This window comes from Vanellus vanellus (assembly GCF_965231255.1).
Source record: "Vanellus vanellus genome assembly, chromosome: 3".
Classification (NCBI taxonomy): Eukaryota; Metazoa; Chordata; class Aves; order Charadriiformes; family Charadriidae; genus Vanellus; species Vanellus vanellus.
In genome coordinates this window covers 99,059,446-99,085,683 of record NC_138907.1, presented here as the reverse complement: position 1 = coordinate 99,085,683, position 26,238 = coordinate 99,059,446, and the positions used below count along the sequence as shown (strand labels likewise).

General features: G+C 39.4%; 1 protein-coding gene across 1 annotated transcript in view; it reads right to left on the bottom strand.

The window, feature by feature from the left end:
* Window positions 1–26,238, bottom strand: part of EYS (eyes shut homolog) — a gene marked incomplete at both ends in the record, with an annotated part of 840,074 nt that overhangs the window by 514,507 nt on the left and 299,329 nt on the right. Inside the window, 3 exons of the mRNA XM_082480747.1 lie at window positions 15,901–16,046; window positions 16,725–16,832; window positions 17,842–17,938. Coding sequence (XP_082336873.1) covers window positions 15,901–16,046; window positions 16,725–16,832; window positions 17,842–17,938 — 351 coding nt within the window. The remainder of the gene's footprint in view (window positions 1–15,900; window positions 16,047–16,724; window positions 16,833–17,841; window positions 17,939–26,238) is intronic.

The following is a 26,238-nucleotide window of genomic DNA, read 5'->3' as shown; positions in this document are numbered from 1 at the left end:
TCAGTCTCCTTAGAAGACATTTTTCCGCAGAATTTATCTTTCATCTGTGATAAATTAACTTTGATACAATATGCTCCAATCATCATATTCTAAAACAACCATTTTACAAACCTAGAAATATGTTGCCTCTTAAAATTAGTAACTGACTGCAAAGAACTACTACTCATTTTGTCACAGCGACATTAATCTTGTGAACAGCATAATCTCCTTTTTACATCATTTTAGTATTGCCTCATTCAGCCTGTTACCAGTAAATAAGCTGTGACAAAAGTTTTCTAAGTATGCTGTATGAAAAACTAGGGTTGACAAGGTTGCTGAGCTTGTTTTTGTTGATTTCTTCCTAAGAAAGATTTATTATAGCATAGTGACTAATACCATAGATTTAGTTTTTCTATTTCTGTTGTATTTTGTGTCAGTAACAGATTTATTTCAGGCAGTTATTTCACCTTCCTTATATTAGGTCAAGTCAAATTTGTGCTGATTGGACTGCAGAAAATGTGAGTGGTTGCAAACTATTCTGAAGTATTTTTTTCTTTGTTTAGACAAGGTTTGATTCCCACTCTGGATGGGAAAGTGAAGAGGACTTTACAAGATAGGATTAGACCACAGGGAGCAAAGTAATTAAGACAAATACAGATTAATTTGCTTGGTCTAAAACTTTCTATGTATTTTTTTCATTGAATATCAATTTTGGATCTTAGATATGCATGCATGGCTTTGAGAACCGAATCTGCCCATTTAATTTAAAAGTGAATGCAAGAACCAGAAGGATTAAATATAAAAACATCACCTTTTGCTTGTACTGTCTGTTATTTAGATATTTGAACTCTAGACTGTTGCACAATGCATCAGAAGCCACAATCTACCTAAGCAATTTACTTCTTGGCCTATTGCTGTGTCTAGTCATAGAGAGCATCAGATCAAGCATCAGATCTTAGTGATTTGAACACTCCCTGCTCAAAATAATAGAAATTTAAAAATTCATAATCTTGTGACAGGTCAAAGGGAACACACCATATAGAAAGTCTAGACTTTAATGACAGTTATATTAATGTTTTAATAGACTGAGAGTCAAAATTATCAGTACTGAAAAGCATTGCTATTAAAATGGTTAAAATGGTTATACCAAAAATCCCCCCAAACCTTGCCACTATCTAACCCATTCCACTGGTGGTGTGCTCAGGCTTGAAATGTCCCTCCGGGTCTGAAGTGCGGCACTACAGTCTTCTCCCAAAAACTGCAGATGGGGGTGGGCAGAGGGGCATTGCAAGGATTTGCCAGCATCCTGACATCTTTTCCAGGAGGACTGTGATGCGCCTGGTAGGGGATTTCTTTCTTCTCCTTCTTTGAAGGAACATGATGTTGATACTTTTTTATTCCCCTAGTCTTGGGTTCTGCTTAGGTTTCCCTTTACACCTTTCGCTGTCACAGCCCCCTTCCCTCTCCCAGGCTGCCAGCTACAGCCTGGCAGTAGCCCCCAGTCCCAACAGCCCTACGCACACAAAGGGCTATGGTTTGTCAGGCAGTGACTGCCTCGGGGGGTGTCACCCTTCCCCAGCGGGGCCACCCCCAGAGCTGAAGCTGGAGCAGGGCAGGCAGCGGTCACTGGCCCCAGCACAGGGGTTAAACCAGCGACACCCAGCTCAGGCCTTGGAGAGACTGAGCCCCTGCACTGCCGGGTCAGCACACAGCTGAGCCTCCCCCTAGGAAGGGCAGAAATCATATTTACTGGATTACAAAATGATAAAATCAAGCTATACCTAAAGATACCACAGTTTAGAATTATGATTCCGTTCACAGATGAATAAACTTACAAAAAGGGATGGAGAACAAGATAAATCTGAAGACAGTGCGAGTACAATCTATTAATTCATGTCTGAGTATTGGAAACATCATGATAAAAATGTCATAGTTGTCAATATTGCCAGAGGAGGTCTCATTGTAGCTGGGCAAGCTGCAAATATCAATTCAATACTTACGACATTTCAACTTTGATTTTAAGAATGTAATATTTAGTATGAGCCATTACTTTATTAAAATTGAGGAAAAACTTTTAAAACTAAAAGATAACTGAAAACTTGTAACTGAAAGACTAATTTCTATGAAGCAAAGTATCTCTTATTTGAACAATATAGTTCAATACAGAGAAACGAACTGTATTGGTATGTTGTATTTTAGATATAATGTATATATTTCATATATTGCACATACATATTAATATAAACACAGGCATACAGTCTTACAGAGAAATGTTTTTTTCAGTATAGTCACTGTTCATTAGCCATTTTAACACTGTAATATAAAATGGAGTGTAAAAATAAAATTAAAATAAGGGGAAACCAGAGAGCTGCACTATGTGGTAAAGGCACCAAGAAAAAGATGTTCTAGTATCACTCTAAAATAATATGAGTATAGCTTTCTGTAAAAAAAATAATCACATTTCCCTCCTTATCACTCTGTAACCTGAATGCCTTCAGAATATACTAATACTATGATGATTATTATTATAGCTTTTGATTTTCTTCTCTATTTGGCATCTTTTATGTAGTCTGTAATAGTCTTCTTTAAAATTGAAGCACGTAAGCATTTTTACAGTCAAATGATACTAAAAGTTTACTGTATAGCTAAAATCTCATCTTTCTCTTCTTGCGACACAAGGAATCATACTTACTGCTAATAAAGTAATGTATTGTTCACATTACAGTTTAAATGTCCCATCAGAAACAAAAACAATACCATTCTTGGAGGTTTACCAGATCCAAGCCTTGGTCTGACCCCATAGCTAACACTGCTTTCAGCAAGACGTTGGACTACAGACTCCACAAGGCCCCTTCCAACTCGAATTATTCTGATTCAAGAATGAAACTTCCCCCGGTAGCTTGACCTGGTAGCCTGGTTAATGGCAAAATGCATGGGATCAAAAGTATGCAATGGGTGCACGGAAGCAGACAACAATGTAACAAGAATTTGATCATGCTTAAATTCAAAATTATTTGTGAATAGCATGTATTTTATCAGAGCCTAATAATTTTCAAAATTTTTAAGCTATTTAACAACACTCTCATCAAATTCAACCTCCTTCAAAAAAATCCAAAACGAAAGTATGCAAAAAAAGTAGGCTGTTTTTTTTTTTTTCCATTTAGATTGATGGTAATCACACACTGAGACTCCGTGCAGGCACGCAGAAAGTACAAGCACTTGGAAATAATCTTAATAACTGGAAATAATCTTAATTACTGATGAGAAAATGTAATAGAATGCAGGATGCTTTGAGTAGTATATTTAGGCACCAATGTTGGTTCATTTAATTACTACAGCACACCACCTTCAATATTTTTTTCAAATGAGAACTTGGCAACTTAGAATAGTACTTCAGGCTGACTGCAAGGAAATAAACAAGATCCAAGTCGTGTAATCAGTGAGACCCAGAGACTTGCCCCATACATTTTTCCACTACAAACTAGGAAAAAAAAACATTGGAATTGCTAAGAAAACTACTAGATTCTTAGCACGAAAGGTTAACCCATTCTATTTCAGTGAACAAAATACTCTCAATGAAGTCATCTACTTCTCTGAATTCTGTTGAGGATAGAAGACAGAGATTTCTGGCAGAGAGAGCTACAGAGAACCAAAAAAATCCATGATGCTACCATGACCCTGCTTTTCAGAAACAAGAAACACAACTTTACAGTAACTGTTCTACCACAGCATGTTGAATTCCGCGAAGTGAAACCATCACTCCGCAGTCATTGCTTTACGTATTTATTTCTGTGACTGATTGAAACATCCACATGTTTTTAAGTGATGAATTGCATGTTTTTATCTAACTAGTTCCCAGTCATGAACACAGCAAAAAAACACACCATCAGAAATAGCTACTAAAATATTCTGATTTCATTTGTAACATTATCTTTTAGAAATACTACAATAATTTAATATAAAAGATTTAGACATTAAGTGCGTTTACAACTTACACAAAGCTCAAAGAAATATCACAGAATCACAGAAGAATAGACTGGCATTATGATGCATAATGTTCCTCTGTGGTGCTCTAGCATTAAAGCTGCTTAAAAGTTCCTTTGTCACAGCATTTGTAGCAGAGCAATTTGTGTGGAAATTGAGATTTCAATCCCCTGGGCCTTGGTAACTCTTACAGAATAGAAATTCCTTTAAAGCATGCACAGAGGCATACTTGAATACATTCAAAGACCTCTCCAAAGTTACACTTGCTGAAAAGTACAGAGACTCCTAGCTAGCCAGGAAACAGCTCTAACAGATGGCTCCAGGGCTTTCTCGAATTTGTTGTAGGTATAATGTGAAGCGCTGATTTTGGTTCCAGAAGCCCTAGATAATTTACATTCTCACCTACTAGCTTACCATAACAGATAAGATCTATATATAATCACTTGCCCACAAGCTCTGAAATGTTCTCGCTGGATAGTCCTGTCCCCCGAATTCTGCATTTCAAGCAGCTCAAAAAATCTTCAGGGAAGGATTCTACATCTGCTTTACCCTAAAACACTGATCTGATAAGATTATATTTATGAGAAGTTAAATTAGGATGTTATCAATTTCAGTTCCTGTTTAGCTGGGGATTGTCTCAGTTTTATTAAATGTTCCTGTGTATGGGAGTACCCAGCCAAACCGGTTTCTGAGCACAATAGGTGAGATGCAGGGAGCTGTCGCCCGACTCAGCTTCATCTCCGCCTTGCCTTGTCTATGCAGAGATAACTTGGGGGGAGCCGCAAAACAGCTCAGCCCGGGGTTATCTCAAGATTGCATATGAGAACCGAAACCAAATGGCCCTTGACAAACAAAATGCCCTGAGTCCCATCCCACCACTATCCCGGTGACTTTGAGCGCCAGACATCACAAATTGGCAAGAGAGACTTAGTTATCGCACCACCAGAGGTAAATATAATCCATTTAGGCACAATCCTGCACCCTCACAGAGTCAGGAAATATAAACCGCAGGGTTTGGGGAGAAAAATGGGGAATCCTCCAACGATACAGCTGGCCTGCAGGAGATCCGTCCCCCCCCATCCATGACGCTGTACAGGGTAACTTCCCAGGAACTGAGCGACCTTACCTGAGAGAGGGTAAGTGACTAAGAAACATACGCATGGTATATGGCATGCTATTAAGTTTGTAATTGGTGCACTCGTTTAAGGTATTAATATCTAGTGCACTTGTGGCTTGTGTTGTTACTTGGGCCCACTAATTTCTTTTAAACCGCAATAGCGTAATCGTCATTGTACACCCAGAACTTGCAACAGTGACGTATTGGACCTGTGAGTGAAGTCCAAATAAATTGTTAATTTGAACCTCCCAGTGAAGTCCTTTTTCCCGTTTCGTCACATCCTGTTCTGTAAAACAGTATGTGTGTGTCCTAAGAAAGACACTTATGTGATATATATAGTACCATGATGAAAAACACAAAGCAAACCACAGAACTTCACAGCAGCACCTCCATAATTAGGATACAATGTTCAACAGTGATTCTCCTTGTATGAGGCACAGTTTCTTGGAGGAAGGAATGATGATGATGGTGATGATGATTACTACTAATACTACTACTACCCCTACTACCACTACTACTATAATTACTTTGATTGAGACTTTGTGGCAACAAGACAGAAATAACAAGAATGGTGCCAATATTCTTGGAAGCCTCAGCAAAATCTGCTCCTTTGAGAGAGGCAACCAGCCTTTCCATGAAGTCCACAAGGGAAGTCAGGTACTTAAGGACTTTAGAAATTAGAAAACTGAGGAAAGAACTATCAGCATGTGTCTAGCTAACATAATGCAGTAGAGTGTTAGAGTCCCTAAGAAAGATGTGCGAAGCAGTAACTCTGGAAGGCCAAAAGCACTTTAGCCATGCTAGTATGGCATTGTACCACCATGCCTCTAAGGAAAGCTAATTAGCCTGTGGCTGACACCATTCTGACGCAGCTAAATTTTTTTTTTTGGCCATTCATCTTTTCATCTATAAACGAGTCTAGTGGATTGCTTTCCTCCATTTTCAATAACAAATTAAAAAACTGTTCTCAAACGTTTCTAAACCTGCTTGATATGGAGCAAGAATGTTTCACGTAAACTGACTAAATACATGCATGGCTCAGCTACTGGATATTTTATATTGAAAATATTTATTCTGTTTTTTTTTTTTCTCTCAGTATAAATGAGTAATATTAAACAGAGCAGCTACAGAAAGAGAGAGAATGTGGGAGAGGATGCATCACCATAATCTTACATTATGTGCAAGAATTGGATTCTAGACTTTGTTCCTGTGAATATGGAGTGATGCATGCAAAAAGAAGCAGAAGTTACTCAAAACTCTTTGTCAATATTGCATTTAGTAACCTCTATGAAGGTGCAGGAAACTTGGAGGAAAGACTGTGAAAATCAAATTGAGATTTCCTCCCAACCCATGATACCACAGTAGGCCATGGGTGTAAGTCCTAACATGTCACGAGTGCATGAACAGTGTCATTTCTATCATTATAAAGCAATGTCTTCTATATTGATGCCATTCATAAATAGCATGCTGTTTCTTTTCAGCAGTCAAAAATAAGAAGCAGAGCTAGTTCTATTTCTCTTTTACTGACTCTTATAAATGCAGAAAAAGAAGCTGGTTTGTTTGAAGATAAATAGTAATTAACTGTATAACACATTGGTGAAATCACCTTAGAACTGCTATGCTAAATACATTCAAATTACAGTAATGAGCATGAAGAACAAACACTTCACATTTAGATATTCTTTGCCAGAAGACAAGGATTTTCCTCCCTAAAGGCACAGATCTATAACCCAAAACAATTACGTTTTACTAAACAAGGGGACTGTACTGTCATCCAAGTTCCTAATCACCAGATTTAATTCGTATACACAGTGAGAGCTGCTGTTGCCAAACACTCATTATGAATGGACTGTAGCATAGCATAGTTTGAGCATAATCTGTACAAAAAATTAGGGAGTTATTGACTTAGTCTCCTTAAGGACCAGAGACTTTGCATGCACTAGAGAGACCTTTCTTTCTTACAAATAGGATTCTTAGCTGTTCAGTAACTTTACTGCTTTGAAATTACAAATACATTTCTCAAGCTTTCTAGTTAGAGGTCACTGCTATATGGTATAGTAACCTTTACAAACCACATAAAATAAATGTTTCCTCAGAGAAGAAAATAAGTACTGGACTATCTTCTCCTGTTGCTGAAGCTGTAAATACAAAATTTGCAATAAAATGATCAAAAGGTCACATCCAAATAGTGAACTTGGGTAACAAAGGTTAGACACAACAATTTAAGTTGGTTTCTGTTGTGGCATACAGAACACTGGGCCAAACATAAATTCTTGTATTCAGTTCTTGTATTCATTTCCTGTAATTCAGTATCCTATGGGCTGCGTCTCAGGGAGCTGAGAAAGATGGCTTACATCCTTGGAAGGCTGCTTTCTATCATGTCTAAAAGACCATGGAAATTTGGGAAGGACACCAGCAACTATGAAAGGTAAGTATCGCACTTACCTCCCCCAATAAGACAAAAGGATAATGTGGGGAAATACAGGCCAATAAGCCTCACTTTAGACCCTGGGAAGATCATGCAGTGAATCCTCTTAGAAGCCACTTCCAGACAACAGAAGGAGAAGAAGGTGACTACAAAGAACCAACATAGGTTGAGAGCAGCCCTGCGGAGAAGAACTTGGGGTACTTCTGCACGAAAAGCTGCACACGAGCTGACAATGTGCGCTTTCAGCCCAGAAGGCCAAACATACCCTGGGCTGCATCAGAAGAAGCATGGCCAGCAGGTCGAGGGAAGCAATTCCGCTCCTCTACACCACTCTGGTGAGATTCCACCTGGAGAACTGCGACCAGTTCTGGAGCCCTCAGCACAGGAACAACATGGACCTGTTGGAGCAGATCCAGAGGATGGTCATAAAAATGATCAGAGGGCTGGAACACCTCTCCTATGAAGACAGGCTAAGAGAGTTGGGGTTGTTCAGCCTGGAGAAGGGAACGCTCTGGTGAGAACTTACTGTGGCCTTTCAGTACTCAGAGGGGGCCTACAGGAATGATGGGGACAAATTTTTTAGCGGGGCTTGTTCCAATAGGACAACATGTAATGGCTTTAAACTAAAAGAGGGAAGCTTTAGACTAGATATAAGGAAGAAATTTTCTACAATGACAGTGGCGAAACAGTGGAACAGGTTGCCCAGAGAGGTGGTAGATGCCCCATCCCTGGAAACATTCCAGGTCAGGTTGGACGGAGCTCTGAGCAACCTGATCCAGTTGAAGATGTCCCTGCTCATTGCAGGGAGGGGTTGGACCAGATGACCTTGAAAGATCCCTTCCAACCCAAACTATTCTATGATTCTATAGTTTTATCAAGGGAAAATCATGACTGAACAACCTGATTGCCTTTTATGATGAAATGACTAAGTTTGTGGAAGAGGAGAGAGCAGTGGATGTCACTTCTTGTTATCACAGCTTTGACACTGTCTCTCACAATATTCCTGTACCCAAGTTAGGATGTTAGAGTCTGGAAGGGTGGACAACTGGATGGCTAAAGAGCTGGCTGGCTGGCTGAGCTCAGAGGGTTGTGGTTTACGGATCATGCTCTACCAGGAGGCTCATTAAAAGAGACGAACCCTCAATTCCACACTAGGCTCTGAAACCTGAGAGGCTTGAGTCTGGACTTTAGTAGTAAAGCCTGAAAAAAAGACAACTTTGATTGTCTCAGACTCTTCTGTGTCTTTTGTCACTAGGTCCCCTCCCCATCGAGAAACAGGTCCACTCTTTTATTGGCTTTCCTTTTGCTGCCCATGTACATATAGAAGGCCTTCTTTTGACTTTGTACATCCTCCTCTATTCTCAGCTCTACATGAGCTTTTCCTTTTTTAATTACAATTCTGCACACCTGAGCAATGGTTTCATATTCCTCCTAAGTAGTCCATCCCTGCTCCTTCCACCAAACATGTGCTTTTTTCTGCATCTAAGCTCAGTCAGATGTTTCCTATTCATCCTTGCTGGCCTTCTGCCATGCCTTCTTGACCACTCTCTTCCTTGAACAAGAATGGCAGTCATTGGAACAAAGATCCTACCAGACTAAAATTTAATTGGTTAAAGTATGGCTCAAGGCTCTAGTTAGTAGATAGTAAGTCACGTTGAGAGGAAAAAGAATGTTTATGTCCTGACCTTGGCTCTCCAGAGAGGGAAAGGGAACTAGCAGTGTAGACTTGGCACTTCAAGCCAAATACTCGATGAGGTTACACATTACTGTTTTATGTTCTTTCTGGCCCAGGAAATCTTTGCTGAATAGTGCTGAAGCTCAACAAGTACAGCAAAAGTGCCCCCTCTTTTCCTTACAGATCAGGCTAACTTATAGCATGGACATTATAGCACTTCTCAGTAAAATGCATAAAGCAAATTTGCCCCTTCATGACAGTGTGTTCCCTGAACCTAAAATTCCCAAAACTTATGTGAATGCTCTAATCATTAAACTAAATGGCAGACACCACTACCTCCACATTAAGTACAGAAACCCAGTTCTTTCACGACACATATTAAATTTGTTCTTGGCATGCCAATCAGTTTTGGCCTCTCTTGATACGTAAGCTGCATCTTGCTTTGACATCTCAGGGAGCGTACCATGAGGTTCCTCCCCTCTGACTCTAAATAAATAAGTCACTTCAGTTAGTAGTGTAGTTGTTCTTCCTCTGGATATCAATAGCAAGGAATACAGACAGAGGTTTGAGGAGTGCAAATGCAATCAACTGGAAGAGTCAGCTAGCAGCATAAAGCTGTAGAAGTAGATGGGAAGATCAAAAAGATAAAGAAAACTTCTCTCCCTTTTCATTTATTAGATCCTGTGAGACTTTTTGTTAGGTCAGCCGTCTGTATAAAAAGCAGAGCAGAGGTTTCATTGTCACGTAGACAAGGTGAAGAGCAGGTTATGAGGCCCAGGATAAGGAAGGCTGGAGCTCAGAGCTGGCATTAAAGATAAAATACAAGATGAGCTATTTAAGCCAAGGTTTTGACTTGGTTTAACATACAACTTAAGTGCACCCTTAGTCACTTCCAAATGTCAGTTTGTACTGATCTCATAGAGAAGACAAAACTGTAAGGGTAGATCTGAGATTAAGAGAATAGCTATCTAGAATTAAGGAATAATTACTGCTCTGCAGAAATGATGATTGAACCTTCACAGCCAAAAGTGATTTCACGGTACTTAGTAATTTTTAGGCATCTTTTGGATTATATGTCCAATAATAGGCAGTTTGAATTAGAATTCTGAATTTATATACTTCAGTTTAATACACACCCTGTTTTAGCCAATTTTGAGTATTGGGTGGAGGTGTCAAGGTGTTGGAGGGGGGTGGGGCAGGGAAGGACAGAGAGCTGAAAGGCAGCTTCTGCAAGAAGAGACATGGGGGGCTGCCTCAAGCTGGACACAGACAGCTCTAGCTGGCTCCAGTGGACCCACTCTAAGACACAGCTGATCTCCTCAGCCAAGCTCAGCCAAGATGGTGGCACCTCTGTGAGAAAGTATTTAAGGAAGGCCAAAGCACTGTGCAGGTGGGGTGAGGAGGGGAAAAGTGAGAAACAATCCTGTGAGCACCAAGGTCAGAGAAAAAGGGAGGGGAGGTGCTCCAGGCGCTGGAGCAGAGATCCCTCTGCAGCCCCTGGAGGAGACCACAGTGGAGCAGGTATTCACCTGCAGCCTGTGGAAAGCACTCCCAACACAAGCGGGATATCCGTACTGCAGCCCGTGGAGGACCCCATGACAGGGCAGGTGGTTATTTCCTGAAGGAACTGTGGCTCATAGAGAGCCCATGCTGAAGCACGTACATCTTGAAGGACTACAGTCTGGGGAGAGGGCTGCAGGAGCAAGGGAAAGGTGTGAGGTGGAGGGAGCAGCAGAGAGGAGCTGTTATGGACTAACCACAACCTGCTATTCCCCATCTCCCTGTGCCACTTGGGGAGGGAAGGCAAAGGAGTTGGGAATGAAGTTGAGCCAGTAAAGGAGCAGGATGTGGGGTGGGAAGGAAGGAGGGAAAGTGTTACTTTATTTTGTCTTTTTTTCTTACCATGCAAAAATCTGTTTTAATTGGCAATAAAATATGTTAATTTTCCCCAAGTTGAATCTGCTTTGCCTGTGATCATAACTGGTAAGTGATCTCCCTGTCTTTATGTCAACCCATGCGTTTTTTCATCTTTCTTTTCTTCTGTCCTGTTGAGGGGAGACTGAGAAAGCAGCTGGGTGAGCATCTGGCAGGTGGCCAAGGTCAACCCAACGCATTTTAGGAAAAAACCTTTAGTCTTTGCAAGAGATCTTAGAATTATTTAGTTAACCTCAAACAAAGGAAATCAGAAAATAAAGACTTAAGAATTAAGAGGTCTGTCAATGAAGGCAGTAATGACTTGTTAATCCTAGAATCATTTCAAATGAAGCAATTAGGAATTATAAAGCAAAATTCTACCATCAAAAAACTTGTATTCTTATTAAACCCATTTCACAGCAGACTTGGTGACCCAGACACTTCTAGTTTATACTTGAATATAAAATAAATTTTTTATGAACATGGAAAATATTTCACTTGAGGCATGTTTGAAACATCTGTATTATACTTTACTGTAACATTGTTCAGATGGTAAGACTCATAAAGAAGAAGTGATTAACACCTCAATCATGAAAACGGCCTTGAGGGTAAGTGATCATAATACATTATGTTTAATTAATTATTCCTTTTAAGATGTTATATTGCACAGCTGAAGAGAAAGTAATATTAGTGTTTAAATTAGCATTTTTTAATATCAAACTCAGTGGAATATATATATATACTTATTTTTTTCTTGTTTTACTCTTTACATAACTCTGTACCAGTGCAGATTCAGAATACGACATCATATTGATTTGTGACAATGAAGATATAGCTATAGCCACTGATTATATTTCCTTATTTTGCTTTTAATTTTAAATTACTGATTATGTTCCATTTAATTTTTAATTCCACAAACAGACATAATAGTTCCACTCATCTACCTTGACTTTAGCAAGGCTTTTGACACTGTCTCCCATGACATCCTCATTAGGAAGCTGGGGAAGTATGGGCTAGATGAGGTGACAGTGAGGTGGATTGAGAGTTGGCTGCGGGACAGAACTCAGAGGGTTGTGATCAGCGGCACAGAGTCTAGTTGGAGGCCTGTAACCAGTGGTGTCCCCCAGGGGTCAATACTTGGTCCTATTTTGTTTAATATATTCATTAATGACCTGGATGAGGGGACAGAGTGTATCCTCAGCAAGTTTGCTGATGATACCAAACTGGGTGGGGTGGCTGACACCCCAGAGGGCTGTGCTGCCATCCAGCGTGACCTGGACAGGCTGGAGAGCTGGGCAGAGAAGAACCTAATGAGGTTCAACAAAACCAAGTGCAAGGTCCTGCACCTGGGGAGGAAGAATGCTAGGCACCAGTACAGGTTAGGGGCTGACCTGCTGGGAGATAGCTTGGAGGAGAAGGATCTGGGGGTTGTGGTAGACAGTAAATTATCCATGGCCCAGCAATGTGCCCTTGTCGCCAAAAAGGCCAATGGAATCCTGGGCTGCATAGGGAAGAGTGTGGCCAGTAGGTCGAGGGAGGTCATTCTCCCCCTCTACTCGGCACTGGTGAGGCCACAACTGGAATACTGTGTCCAGTTTTGGGCTCCCCAGTTCAAGAGGGACAGGGAACTGCTGGAGCGAGTCCAGCGAAGGGCAACTAAGATGACTGAGGGATTGGAGCATCTCCCTTATGAGGAAAGGCTGAGAGAGCTGGGACTCTTTAGCCTGGAGAAGAGAAGGCTGAGGGGAGACCTTATTATGGCATACAAGTATCTAAAGGGTGGGTTGAAGGAGGATGGAGCCAGGCTCTTTTCATTGGTTCCAAGTGACAGGACGAGGGGCAATGGGCACAAGTTAGAACACAGGAAGTTCCGTTCAAATACACGGAAACAGTTCTTTACGGTGAGGGTGACAGAGCACTGGCACAGGCTGCCCAGGGAGGTTGTGGAGTCCCCTTCCCTGGAGATTTTCAAGACCCGCCTGGATGCAGTCCTGAGTAATGTGCTCTAGGCAATCCTGCTTTAGCAGGAGAGTTGGACTAGATGATCTCTAGAGGTCCCTTCCAACTCTGAAAATTCTGTGATTCTGTGATTCTGTGATTCTGTTTGCACTCTAACTTCAGATTCTCTAACAGAGGTTTAGTAACCTACCAAGCCGTAATTAAATCCGACACAGCCTTTGATTCTCCTTTGATTTCCTTAGATTATGAGCAAATTTCTTGTCTTTATAGTAACATATATGAAATCAAAGTATTCTGGAATCAGGTAGAGAAAAACAGACCCGAGTAAAACATTTAAAAGGGTATGTTAGTGTTAAAAGGTGACCATGTAAGCATGGTGTTTTCTTACTCAAAATATCTATCCTCTATGTATGTTTAGTCTCATATTTGGTACATTACAAAGCATAATGTTTAGAATTGCTTGTTTCTTTACAACATTTGCAGTACAAATTCAACAGTTCACATTACAACCATTAATATTCATCCCTCCATCCAACAAGTGGATGACCATTTAGACAAAACAGGTTTTAGATTCAGTAACTCAGGAGGTATCTTTCAGTTTTCTGTTGTTATATCTGACACTCAGGTACCACCAATGTACAAACAATAAGCAGTAACAGCTGTGATTCTGAGTAAAGAGCTATTCTACTTAGGATGGCAGTTCACGCGGAAGAGTGAACAGGAAGGGCGCATCTTCAAAGGAGAAGCATTGCACTGGTCAAGCACAAGGCACTGTTCTGTGACCATCTGCACAGGTGAAGGACACTCATCCTACCTGACCCTCAAGGCAGAATGGTGAATACTCGTCTGACACCAAAGGCTGCAGCTCTGGCTCAGGGATCTGCACCCCAGCGGTGACCAAGGCCTCCACCCAGATGGAGCTGATGAAGGGAGAGGCTGCAGTGCAGACCTCAGACTGCAGGACGTGCCTAGTACATTCTCCTGGGGCAGGGACAGGCGGCACAACTGCCTTCAAAGGGTGTGCCCAGGTGGAGGACCTCCTGTAACCGATGGCTGAGATGTAAGAGGCAGTGAGGAGGCTGTGTAACATCAGGGAGGCTGAGAAGGAGATAGACAGCTGGTTATAAGCGTAGTCTGCAGCAGAGCAACAGACCACAGGCAAACAGCCAAAAACTCCCCCACTGGCACACACAGAAGGGAGGGGGGCCAGTAACATAGAAAAATGGAAGCTTGTGACAGCAAGGACCAGCAGGAGTAAGCGACTTCCCCCAAAGCCAGAGGTGCCCTTGCAGAACTGCTGCACAGCTCTGCAGAGTGAAGAGGAAAGACCCATTGCATCAGGACAGGCACCAGAGCTGAGTAATGCAACCCAATCTACTCCCTGTATAACAACAAGGACCGGGGGAGGTTTAAATTGGATATTAGGAAAATTTCTTCACTGAAAGAGAAATCAAACATTGGAACAGGCTGCCCAGGGAAGTGGTTGAATCACCATCCCTGGAAGTATTCAAAAGACGGGTAGACGTGGTGCTTAGGGACATGGTTTAGTGGTAGTTTTGGCAGTGTTAGGTTGATGGTTGTACTCGATGATCTTAAAGGTGCCTTCCAACCTAGACGATTCTATGGTTCTGTATTTGAGAAGTCTTAGCAGTCCAGTGAAGTTCCCCTGTAAAAGGGAAAACATAACCCCCATTTTTGAAAAGGGAAACAAGGAAGACCTGGGGAACTACAGGCCAGTCAGTCTCACCACTGTGACCTGCAACGTCATGGAGCAGATCCTCCTGGAAATTATGCTAAGGCACATGGAAAATAAGAAGGTGATCAATGACAGCCAACATGGCTTCACTAAGGGCAAATTGTGCCTGACAAATTTGGTGGCCTTCTACGACAGCATTACAGCATTGGTGGATAAGGGAAGAGCAACTGATATCATCTACCTGGACTTGTGCAAACCATTTGACACCGTCCCGCACAACACCCTGGTCTCTAAATTGGAGAGATATGGATTTGATGGATAGACCAATCAGTGGTTAAAAAATTGTCTGGATGGCCGCACTTAAAAACTTGCAGTGAACGATTCAATGTCCAAGAGGTGACCAGTGATGAGTGGGGTCAGTACTGAGACCGGTGCTGTTCAATACCTGTGTCGGCGACATGGACAGTGGGATTGACTGCACCTTCTGCATGTTTGCCAATGACAGGTGTGTGGAGCAGTTGACATGCTGGAGGGAAGGGATGCCATCCAGAGGGACCTGGACAGGCTGCAGAAGTGGGTCCAAGCCAACATCATGCAGTTCAACAAGGCCAAGTGCAAGCTCCTGCACCTGGGTCAGGGCAATCCCAAGCACAAAACCAGGCTGTGCAGAGAATGGGTTGACAGCAGCCCTGAGGAGAAGGACTTGGGGGTGTTAGTTGATGAGAAGCTCAACATGAGCTGGTAACTTGCGCTCACGGCCCAGAAAGCCACCACATTCTGGGCTGCATCAAAAGAAGTGTGGCCAGCAGGTCAAAGGAGGTGATTCGGCCCCTCTAATCCACTCTCGTGAGACCCCACCTGGAGTACTGCATCCAGCTCTGGAGCCCCAAACATAAGGTTATTTTAATGTGTTTCAGCTGAATTTATGGGTAACTAAAGAAATCATAAATCAAGCCTTAATGTAAATAACATCTTGAGCTACTTAGCAAGATTTGGATTAAAGGTCTATTTGAATTAATATTGATTTATCCATCAATAAGCAGATGATCCTGTGTACTCTTCCTTGAGTTGAGGCCATTGCTATAAAATTAAAAACATGTAAAACCTGTGAAATAGCCTTCTCCAGTGTGGTAGAGAGTGGATCATACCTGTGAATCCAGGGGGACAGAAACACTGATAGCCTCCAAGTCTGTTGATGCAGCTTCCTCCATGCAAGCAAGGCAAAGTTTCACATTCATTTACATCCATCTCACACAGAGACCCATAGTATCCAGGTGCACAACTACAGACGAATCTTCAAAAAAGGGAAAATTGGGCAAGTCAGCAGAAGTAAACAGTATAATCTATTCCAATATTCTGAAGCTATATGTATGTCCTGATGTCAAGCTGGTGTATCTAATCATCATCCATATGAAAATAAGTAATGGGCTTTGCTAATTTCCATGTTTCTGAAGCAAGCAAAGCTATTTACTCTTTTTCAAATTAGTAGAAAAATTGTGCACAATTAATTTTAGCTGAAGGTATAAGGAATGACTTAAGGGCTAATGTTCTTTTGACATGAGTCTCAATAATTGTAGAGTGCTGTGGAATAAACTCAAGATACAAATTTTTCTCTTGCTTACACTTCTAGTAAATGTTTACATTAGAAAAGGTCATTGTTGGAAGCTGAAAAGAGAGATGTAGAAATCTAACTAAAGATCAGTTTTTCTCTATTTGGCTCTTATTCCAAATAAAAAGTAAAAAAATACAAAAAGTAAGGAAGAAAAGAACAAGCTGTGCTGAAGACAGTTTCCCTTCTATTTTCCTCTCAGGTCACACACAGAAACAAACAGCTGAGTCAGTAGCATTTGCCTACCTCATTTTAATATAGAATTATTGTCATATGCTTAAGGTCCCATCCAAAACTCATGGCAGCAAGTAGACTTTATACACAGGAAATCAGGAAATTGCTTTTCATGTAGTAGTAACTAACCTGTTTACAAGATCCAGGCAAGTTCCGTTGTTTTTGCAGGGTCTTGATAAGCATTCATTAATCTCCACTTCACACAGTGTCCCAGTGAAGCCATGTTGGCAGGAGCACCTAACAAAGAGGATGTCACTATACTAATTTTTAGCTTAATATAAAAAGATTCTGGGAAAATGTGGCAGATTTTTAGGGGTATGAATTAGGTCATTCCAAAATTATGTTTGCTTTTTTTGTGATCATTGCAAAGTGCTGTACTTTAACAAGCTTCATAAGTACAGTGACTGCAGACCATTTTTACCATGATTTTTTGAAGGCCACAGGCTTTGTGCTGACCCCACTGCGCAAGGGCTCAGAACTTGCCTTGGCCTGAGCTGATTTTCCCTTGTTTTGACTGCTGCCTCTCATGCTTTAGCTTCAGCTCTGGCAATAGCACCTATGGTGAGGGTGTGACACACTGGGTTACAAACAGTAGCCTTTTGTGTCCATGTGGACTGGGCAGCTGGTAACCAGTACAAAGGAAGTAAATCATTATAAGGAAACATACAAAACAGCTCCAAGCAGGCCTCAGACTGAAGATGAGAAAACCCCCACAGTAAACATCACACTTCTTCTGGCAAAGACTTCCAGATGCTGGCAATTTGCAGTAATGCTGCCAGTTCTTTTTGAGGAAGACTGAAATCACTGATCACAGGACCCAGACAGACATTGTGAGGGTAATCACAACAACAGAGAAAAGAGCTAGATAATTGCAAGATTTCTTACATAACAAATATAACTACATTGTTCATGAAGCTGTTTTCTATTAATTTCAGCTTAGACTATTAGTATTATTGTACTGGACTCGTAACAACTGTGGGTTTGTATTTTGATTAGATGGTTAAGATTTTAATTAGCCCTACAGTAGATTCTTGGGCCCACATGTATGGTGTAGATGTATGTCTTTTTGCCCACAAGAAGACTGAGTGTAATGTAACAGTGTAATGTGTCAAACGCACCACAAAAAAGACATATTACATGACTGAAGGACAGCAAACATAATATAGGCAAAGTACCAAAAGAATAGCTAGATGATAAACATCCATGTATCGTACTGAATATCTGTCATTCAAATAATTTCCCTCACCTGTAATGGTTAACCCCATCCACACAGAGACCTTCGTTCTGGCATGGATGGGAGATGCACTCATCACTGTTAACTTCACAGTAAGTGCCTTCAAATCCTGAAACACAGATTATATAAACTGTGAACGACTGAATTCTACTACATAATGTGGATATAAGGGTCACAGATCCTCTTGGAAGTTTGGCTATCTGAGCTCAGGACCAAATTAACCAATGCAAAAGGCAGGCCTGAGAAACCTCAGCTGCCCTTGAAGCTGTTCAAGAAAGAGCTGAGAGAAGAATCAGTGGTGATTACCCCTTCTCTTGGGAGCATCTAAGCTGAGCCTCTTTGCCCTTGGTATCTCACTGACCTGTGTTGCAGCCACATACATCCCAAGCCATGTACCTGTTCATCTGGATGGTGAATTCAGACTAGCTCTCTGGCTTGACCTTGGACCTGCCTCATTCCCAGTAGACTTGACTGGCGATCTGGCATACTATGCTGATCCTGGACACTGTCATTGGCCCTGCCCTGCTCGCCTCATTCAGATCCTGTCAGACAGGACCCTTGACAGTGCGTTCCCTGCCCTGGCAGCCTTGGTAAGACTCCTGCCTTACCGTCACTTCTGGAGCAGCCAGCCCTCCGTGCTCCCTGACTGTAAGATCAGGGGCAGCAAGTGGATGCAATCCTAAAAGAACTTTCTCCAATTATTTTTGTTCTTTAGCTTCAGTAAGTTCATTTCCAGAGAGTGTAAGAAGTCTTAATATACTTTCACGATCCAGAAAGAACAGATTTGGATGAAGCACCTGGCTAAATATACTGGAGAAATGTAACCCATTTTAAAGGCCTGAAATGGCTTCCTTGCGGAGTGTGGAACAATATCAGAAACTAAAAGCTAATTCAATAATTAATATATTACAGACCATAATGGATGTCAGAGAAACCACATTTATTCAAAGCAGGCAGTAGATGAGAAAAAACATTTAACTGGTTTTAATATTTAAATGAAGAAAAAACGTTATCAAGATCTTATCTGCACAATGCATTACTTGCATAATACGCTACATTTACCTGTGTAAACAGCCCAGAATATGAGCTAAAGAGAAACAAGAGATTTTGCAGTGATTCAAGAATACTACTTTTGCTTTAGACAGTATACTACGTCTTACAACATTCACATAAATAAGTGTTGTACTAAATATGCAGTTGTGTTAAAATGATACACAGTGGATAAACTACAGCTACTTAGTTGAATTTTGCACAAATTGAATATATATGTTTCAACTGATGTAGTACAATGAACAAACTATTCGTGTTGTAGCGACTACAATACACATAATGCTGACAGCAGACTGAAGAGCATATATGGCGTTCACCAAAGTGCTCTTGAACACCATTTAGATATCAAAATTAAATTAAAACAACTATAAAAACAGCCACTGAAATTCAGTGTATATTATCATAAATATGATGAAGGCTTTGCTGGATTCTCTATTAAAACAAGTAGAAATTGTTATCAGAACTTTTTTAGACACTGAAATAAGGACAGTAAAGACTTTTACTGGTATACTATTCATTTGTGCTTTTCAAAGTACTTCATGAAAGTGGGTAAATCATGAAAGATCACAGAATAGCATGGCTTATTTTTATCTAGAGAAAATCATTATTGGAAAAATTAAGTGGCTTGGTCAGAGTTGTAAGGAAAGCTGTAGAGAGAAATCTGCTGGCTTTTCAATGTGAGATCTAAACATCAGCCCACATCAAAGCAGCTGGTATTTTCTCCTTACCAGGATTTTTTCTGTTCAACAACTTTCCTGGCTAGACCTGAGTTCTGAATATTTGCTGAAGGTTTCACAGTAATGTCTGCTACAAAGCTCGAAAATAAAGCTTGGAATGTATCTCAAACTAACCCTTCCACTACAGTCACCTATACTCTTATAATGTTACTCTTTTTTTCCGAAATATCTTGAATGTGAAGTGATACCCTCATTTATTTCCTATTTGCATGACATTTCCCAAAAACTTCGTAAAAGAATTGCAATAATATGGCACAAAAATTCTCTGTCCCAGTGTACTACTTTGAAGTAGCTTCCTCAGCACAGGCAACCTTGTTATATTCTGAATGGTTTCGTTTATTATTTCTAAATGGGTCAGAACCAGACTGAATGATCCAAATACTTTTCTTATCTGTGGCGTGTGTAATCTGCATCTTAATATTGCGACTTGAGCCTTCCTCTGTATTTGCCTGAAGTTTGCTGAAGGAAAAAAGAAAGGTAAAAGGACTACAACCTGAGCTGTGGCACGCTAGTGGAATGTTCAGTGCAAGACCTGGTTACATCAAGTAGACAGCAGTCACTGACACACACGCACATACACACGCACAAAATCATCAGGAGTTGTTCTTTTGACAGATGCTACCCCAGTGCCACTGAATGAAAGCAGAAAAGATGGTAACACGTTTCTCTAAGTCTGGTTTGATAAAGAAATTGGAGGGCACAGCGAATGTGACAGACCAGGACCACAGGACCATTTGTAACCGACTTCCTCATCTGTGACTTCTCATTTATTTGTAATGTTTGACATTTCTGAAACTAAGTTTTGTTACAAAGCAGAAGGCTATGTCAATGGGCAGGAGAAATGGGACTTTACTGAAAAGTAGTACACTGAAAGAGAAAGTAAACCTGTGTAGTAGTATAATTGAAAGATATATAGACAGTTTTTAAAGGTAATCAGAAAAGAGTGTGAAGCTAACATAGAGTAAAACTTAAAAAAATACTAACGGAACTTATACGGAATAGCTTCTTATTCTTTTGCGATACTATATAACATTTGAGCAAGCATCTTTTTTAAAAAAGTACCACAGTTGTCAGATTAAAATACAGAAAAAGGAAAATGGAAGGCATTCATCATTCTGCTTCTGCCTGTTGTCCCCACTTGGTTATGGATGTTTTATAGTCTTTTTGAAGTAAATAGTACTGAAGTGAATACATAAAGCACCATTTAGACATATTTTTGATTGCAGTAGTACACATTTTTCTAGCCCACAGCAAAATATAGCTACCTTGAAAAGACATAAAATAAATAAACATACAACAGGCATGCTACTTTATCTATTATTCCTACAAATAGAGAAAAATACTGTTTTGATCACAAAATTTTACTGGCTATCTACTACATTGTGAAATAAGCAATCTATTTGTTCAATTTACTATTGAATATTGACTTTTTTAACTGACATAAATTAGCACAGTCCTTTTACATAAAAAAGTCAGTAATTTTTTTCTTAATGACATGTACTGTTAAAAATCACTTGGAACTATTTAGATGATTTTTTGATCTACAATGAAAACTTTTGAACTCATGCAGCAATTTTCTAAGGAATTTGTAAGCTTCCTAGCAATTTTTACAGAAGATTTCAGCAAAAGCTCATGCTTTCAACTAAAATGGTTAATCAGAAACACTGAAATCTGCTTAAAAGGACACGAGAAATATTAAGTGTTATGAAATTATGTTATGAACTTATGAATGAAATAAAGTTAAATAACACTAATATACAGCATGTCTGTGCAGTAGTATATTTATAATTTATGAAGCTTGTACAAAAGATGTTTCAATAAAAGCACATGCTAATAAGCCAATTTTAATTCACTGCTGATATATGTTCTCAGAGTAAATTAGGAAAATAAAGATGTGTAGCACTGTGCACATCACTCCTACAAACAGGAGAGGTCAAACCTCAAAACATATATTGCAATGTTAGGATTAAAATATTTGTAAAATGTTTATTTTATGAATATACTTGGACAGACATCAATCATACTACTTTCAGATCCAAAAGAATACTTAAAAAGCTCACACCTAAGTGGAACTGGTTTAAGGAAAGAATTACCTTGGTATTTTATTTACACAGTACTTGTTGAAGCTATGAGATACCTCATGGGTCTAACATGCATGGACTCACCTCATGCTTGCATTTAAATTGTGCTTGGCTACCATGTAAAAGGTTAATGCAATACATGAGGTTATTTTGTACAAGCTACAACTGCTGCCACACATTGCTGTGATCTTCTGGGATACTTAAATTAATGTATGGATGCAATTTTTACAGTAATGTAAACATGTTTCCAAATTAGTTCATGCGTTGCAAGAGAAAAGAAAAAAAGACAAAGGAGGGAAACTGACTTAAAATGTTTAACATTTGAGATATACTACTGAAAAACTTTTTTAACTTGCAAAGAAATTTGCAGTATGCAAAAAAGCATTCACTTAATGCAGCCAACAAAACAATTTGTAGTTTATACTATGAATACAATTAATTCCTTTGAACTATAAACCACAATAACTTTTATTTTAAGCAAACTATTTTGTGAAGTGGTACATTACTGGAAAGCCTGAAAATATGCATGGCGCTGTAATGTATTGTTACTGTAGCAATATTTAGTACTATGTGTAGGAAAGTAATATGCACATTTAAATGCAACTACTTGCTGCCTTTGCTACTGTCAATCAGTCAAACTTAAAATCCAAACTGTAAATCGATAGCACATGTAAATGATTTGATGTGGTTCTGCAGCCATCTACTTTACAAGGTAGCTTTTCCACACGTCAAACCTGACTGACACATTAAAAATGCAGTTTTTGACCTTAGTGCTTTTTATGGGGAAAAACTGCAAGTTTTCTGAACTCAGTTCAAACCATTCTGAACTTCTAAATGAAAAGATGCATCTAAACAATGGGGAAAAGCAAATGGCACATATTGACCCTTGTGAATACAGAATTCAGTTAGATACCTGCTCAAAAATTCCTATATTGAATTCAAGAAACTAGTGGCTTTTTTTTTTCCCCTAGGTGGCCAATATAAAGGCTAGACAAATGTAATTGTAAAGCCTGACAAACAAACAAATGGTTTTTATTTGTCAGACATATTTTGCAGTATTTTTCCTGCAACGTTAGAGAAACTGAAGATGTAAACATAATCTCACTGATATTACTGCTTACCCACATATAAAAAAAACTCATAGGAAGACAGTACTTCATTTTAAACATTTATTTGTTATTTTAGGAAAAATGTGTAGGATTTTTTGAGGAAGTATAATTTATCTCAGAAGTGTTAACCGTTTTCATATAACACATAGCAATTTCAAGACTTTAAGAAATTAAAAGAGACAAACACCAATGGAAAATCATTGCAATTCTTTGTGTTAGACAATTTACTTTTATTTCTGTATATTTTTAACTGTTCAGATAGCACAAAAGTGACTTTAATAATATGAGGTCTAAAAATACCTGTACTCTATGGAGAGCATCACAAAAGCAGCTCATCTAATCTCAAGCCCCAGTTTCCTCCTACTCAACGTCAGCACTACGGGGTGTGACAACAGGATCAAATTTGCTTGGAATTTATGTGCAGACAGAAAGAGACATGTGTTTTAGTTTACAAAAATTCCAACATCCTGTGGCAGTTTTGCTGCCAATGGATGAAGCATTAAATGCTGTTACTTAGAATGGGACAGATCCTATTGTTCCTTCTGTTTCTCTGAGATATGGGAAACAGCAACTGCATGTCTCAACTTGGTCTATGGGACTTCTGTGAGCTGTGAAGAGCAGGAATATGCAAAGTGTAGAAGCTTCACATCTGCTGTTACAGTTGTGGTCATTTTCATCTCCTAATTCCACTGCAGACAAATATTACAGAATTTAACTCTGCAGGCAACACAGAGGACTAACAGGATTCACTCCACATAAGCTCTCTACTGTTTTGCTCATCAGCACAGTATCATGGATTATATTTGTCTCCTTACTGTGAACCATTTATGAACGAATGTTTTCAAGCAGCAGAGATATCACAATAGCCCCATAATCATTAGTACAGGCATTTAGGTCAATCAATATAACATAGCTAGGTACACATATCAAAATCATAGGTGTGTGAAATGTTCGACATGGTAAAAAGGCTGTTTGCCTTTGTGAATTATGTACGCATGTGTCTGAAAAAGAAACCGGCACTGGAGGGCTCAGAAATCTGACAATGGCCATCTCTGATTTACGACTTGTGTTTTTTAGCATCTACTTATTATTTCTGCTTGATATTATAAATTTTGTGCATTATGATAACTTTCACTTAGTCTCCCATACATGGGCTGAAATATATTTTGTCTCAGTTCAAACTTCTAGCTGTAAGATGCTATAGACCAAATAAAAACAATTATTAGCATGTTAGGACAAAGGGTATTAAAAGAAGGTGTCACAGGAAAGAGTTATTTACAGTAGTCTGACAAAAGGGGTGAGAAAGTCCTGGAAAGAATTGTTCAAAAATTTTTCAGAAATTACCTTGACACATCAGGAAAGGAACCATAAAGTGTGGCTTTGGGAAAGACTACTTGGGAGGACAAAGAAAAAATAGGATGGCTAATTCCCAATGTAGCTATTGTTTCTCCCTAGAGATGACACAGTGCTCTCCTTAGATCTCACTGACACCTTCCCCTGGAACAAGACCCATAATTCCCCTACACCCTAAAACTGGTGGTTGTAACCTCATGCCCCGTGCAATTCCTCTTGTATAAACCAGTTTTTCAGCTTCTCAGCTTCTAGCTTTGTATCTTCAAATATACAATGAGCACAAATAAGAAGAGAAAGCTTTTGAGTACTTGTATGCTATAATGACACAAATCGCTGTTCTCCATTCTTTTGTTTTACTCCTCTCTAAAACTGTGTGCTTCCCAGAACTACATAACTAAAAAAAATCTCTGCAAAAATAATACACACAACAGGCAAATAGTAAGGAATTCAGCCCATCTATCATCTGAACAAATTGTCCTAGGCTGCCTATATAGTCAGCAGAGTATCTGACATAAATATTTCTATAGCATTAGCCATGTGTCTGCTTTTCTGTGAAATTAATTAACTCAGAAAACTGCCTTTTTCTCTTCATTGACTGTAAGTGGACCACAGGGGGACCTCCTCAACGCATGCTGTGTATACCTTTACATATACCTCCTCAGTGCAATACTGTGGGCATCTACGTCTGGTCAAATTAATCTACACTTTCTGGTGTGTTTGTTTCAATAATCAATACATTATTTCATTGATTTAATTTACCTTCTGAGTTTCCTAACTCACTAAAATGCTATTGAACAAGTACTGAACAAATATTGAACAAATACTGAACAAATGTTGACCAAATAACCCCAATTTTTGAATGGGGTAGGTAAAGCTTTGGTATTAACACTCTCTTTATATATATGTATGCAATATATAATGTATTTACATAGGTATCTTGAGAATTTTCACATCACAAACTAAAGGTAAGCAGAATATTGCTTATATTGTAATAAGGAGATTGCATGAACATCCTGAGCTGAGGATATTACTTGGACTAATGAAAGAAGTTCTACGTTTAATTTTAAAGAAAATTTCCCCAGGTTTCACATTTCTCCATGATAACTGTCACCTTTTGTCTCCCTTTTCATCATTAAGTATGCCTGTTGTTATCCAACAGTCCTAGCCAGAGAGCTGATCTTGCACTATGCAGTTGCATGCACTTTCTTAGTTTTCCTCCATTTTGAATATATTGTTTTCAGTAATTTATTCTTTCTTGGACCACAATTGTTCTCAGAAAGCTGCACTACTTCTATGAAACCATCCTGTATTCCCTTTGGGTTGCCTTTACAAAACTAATACTTTTGTGCTTGGCATTATCTAGAACACCATGATCTAATGTTCATCCTCTAGTTTATTTACGCTCCAGTTCGTTTATATATGCAGCTGAATTGCTCTTTGGATCTTTTGCACATAGACCTTCCGGGGAATTTATGAACAGTTGCCCAGGCTCAGCTACAAATATTTCAACATTATTTATATTTTGTAGCTTTGCTCATGTTTCCTACTTTTCTCTTCTGTTACACTAAATTATTATTTCTACTATAAAGATTAAATCCAAGAATGGAATTCTTTAAGAACTGAAAAACATGTTGATAAATTAAGCAATAAAATATTCTACTCTTTGCCCTAAGTTGTCCTTTCCTCCTCTGTTCCGCTTGCATTTAGTATATAGCATTTCATGAAAAACTAATGGCAAGATAGTATAGTGTTTTAGCTTAGTATATAGCTATAGTATATATTAATATATATATAGTATATAGTATATAGCTGAGTATATGCATAATAGCTCAAAAAGCCATCTCCTCCCAATTGCCTTGATCAAACCCTTGCTTATCAATTACTGGCAAAGTATGTAAGAAGAGGTGTTTTCTGTACACTTCTTGGGAAACTTGCTCTATTGCAGCGATTCCTAAACTTTTCCAATATTGGCCTGCCCTGTAACATTCTTGCAACCATGAATATACCAGCTTACAATTGCAGATATCACAACTTTTTAAACTGTTTAACCTGCTTGTGTGGACAACTCAAACTCATGGT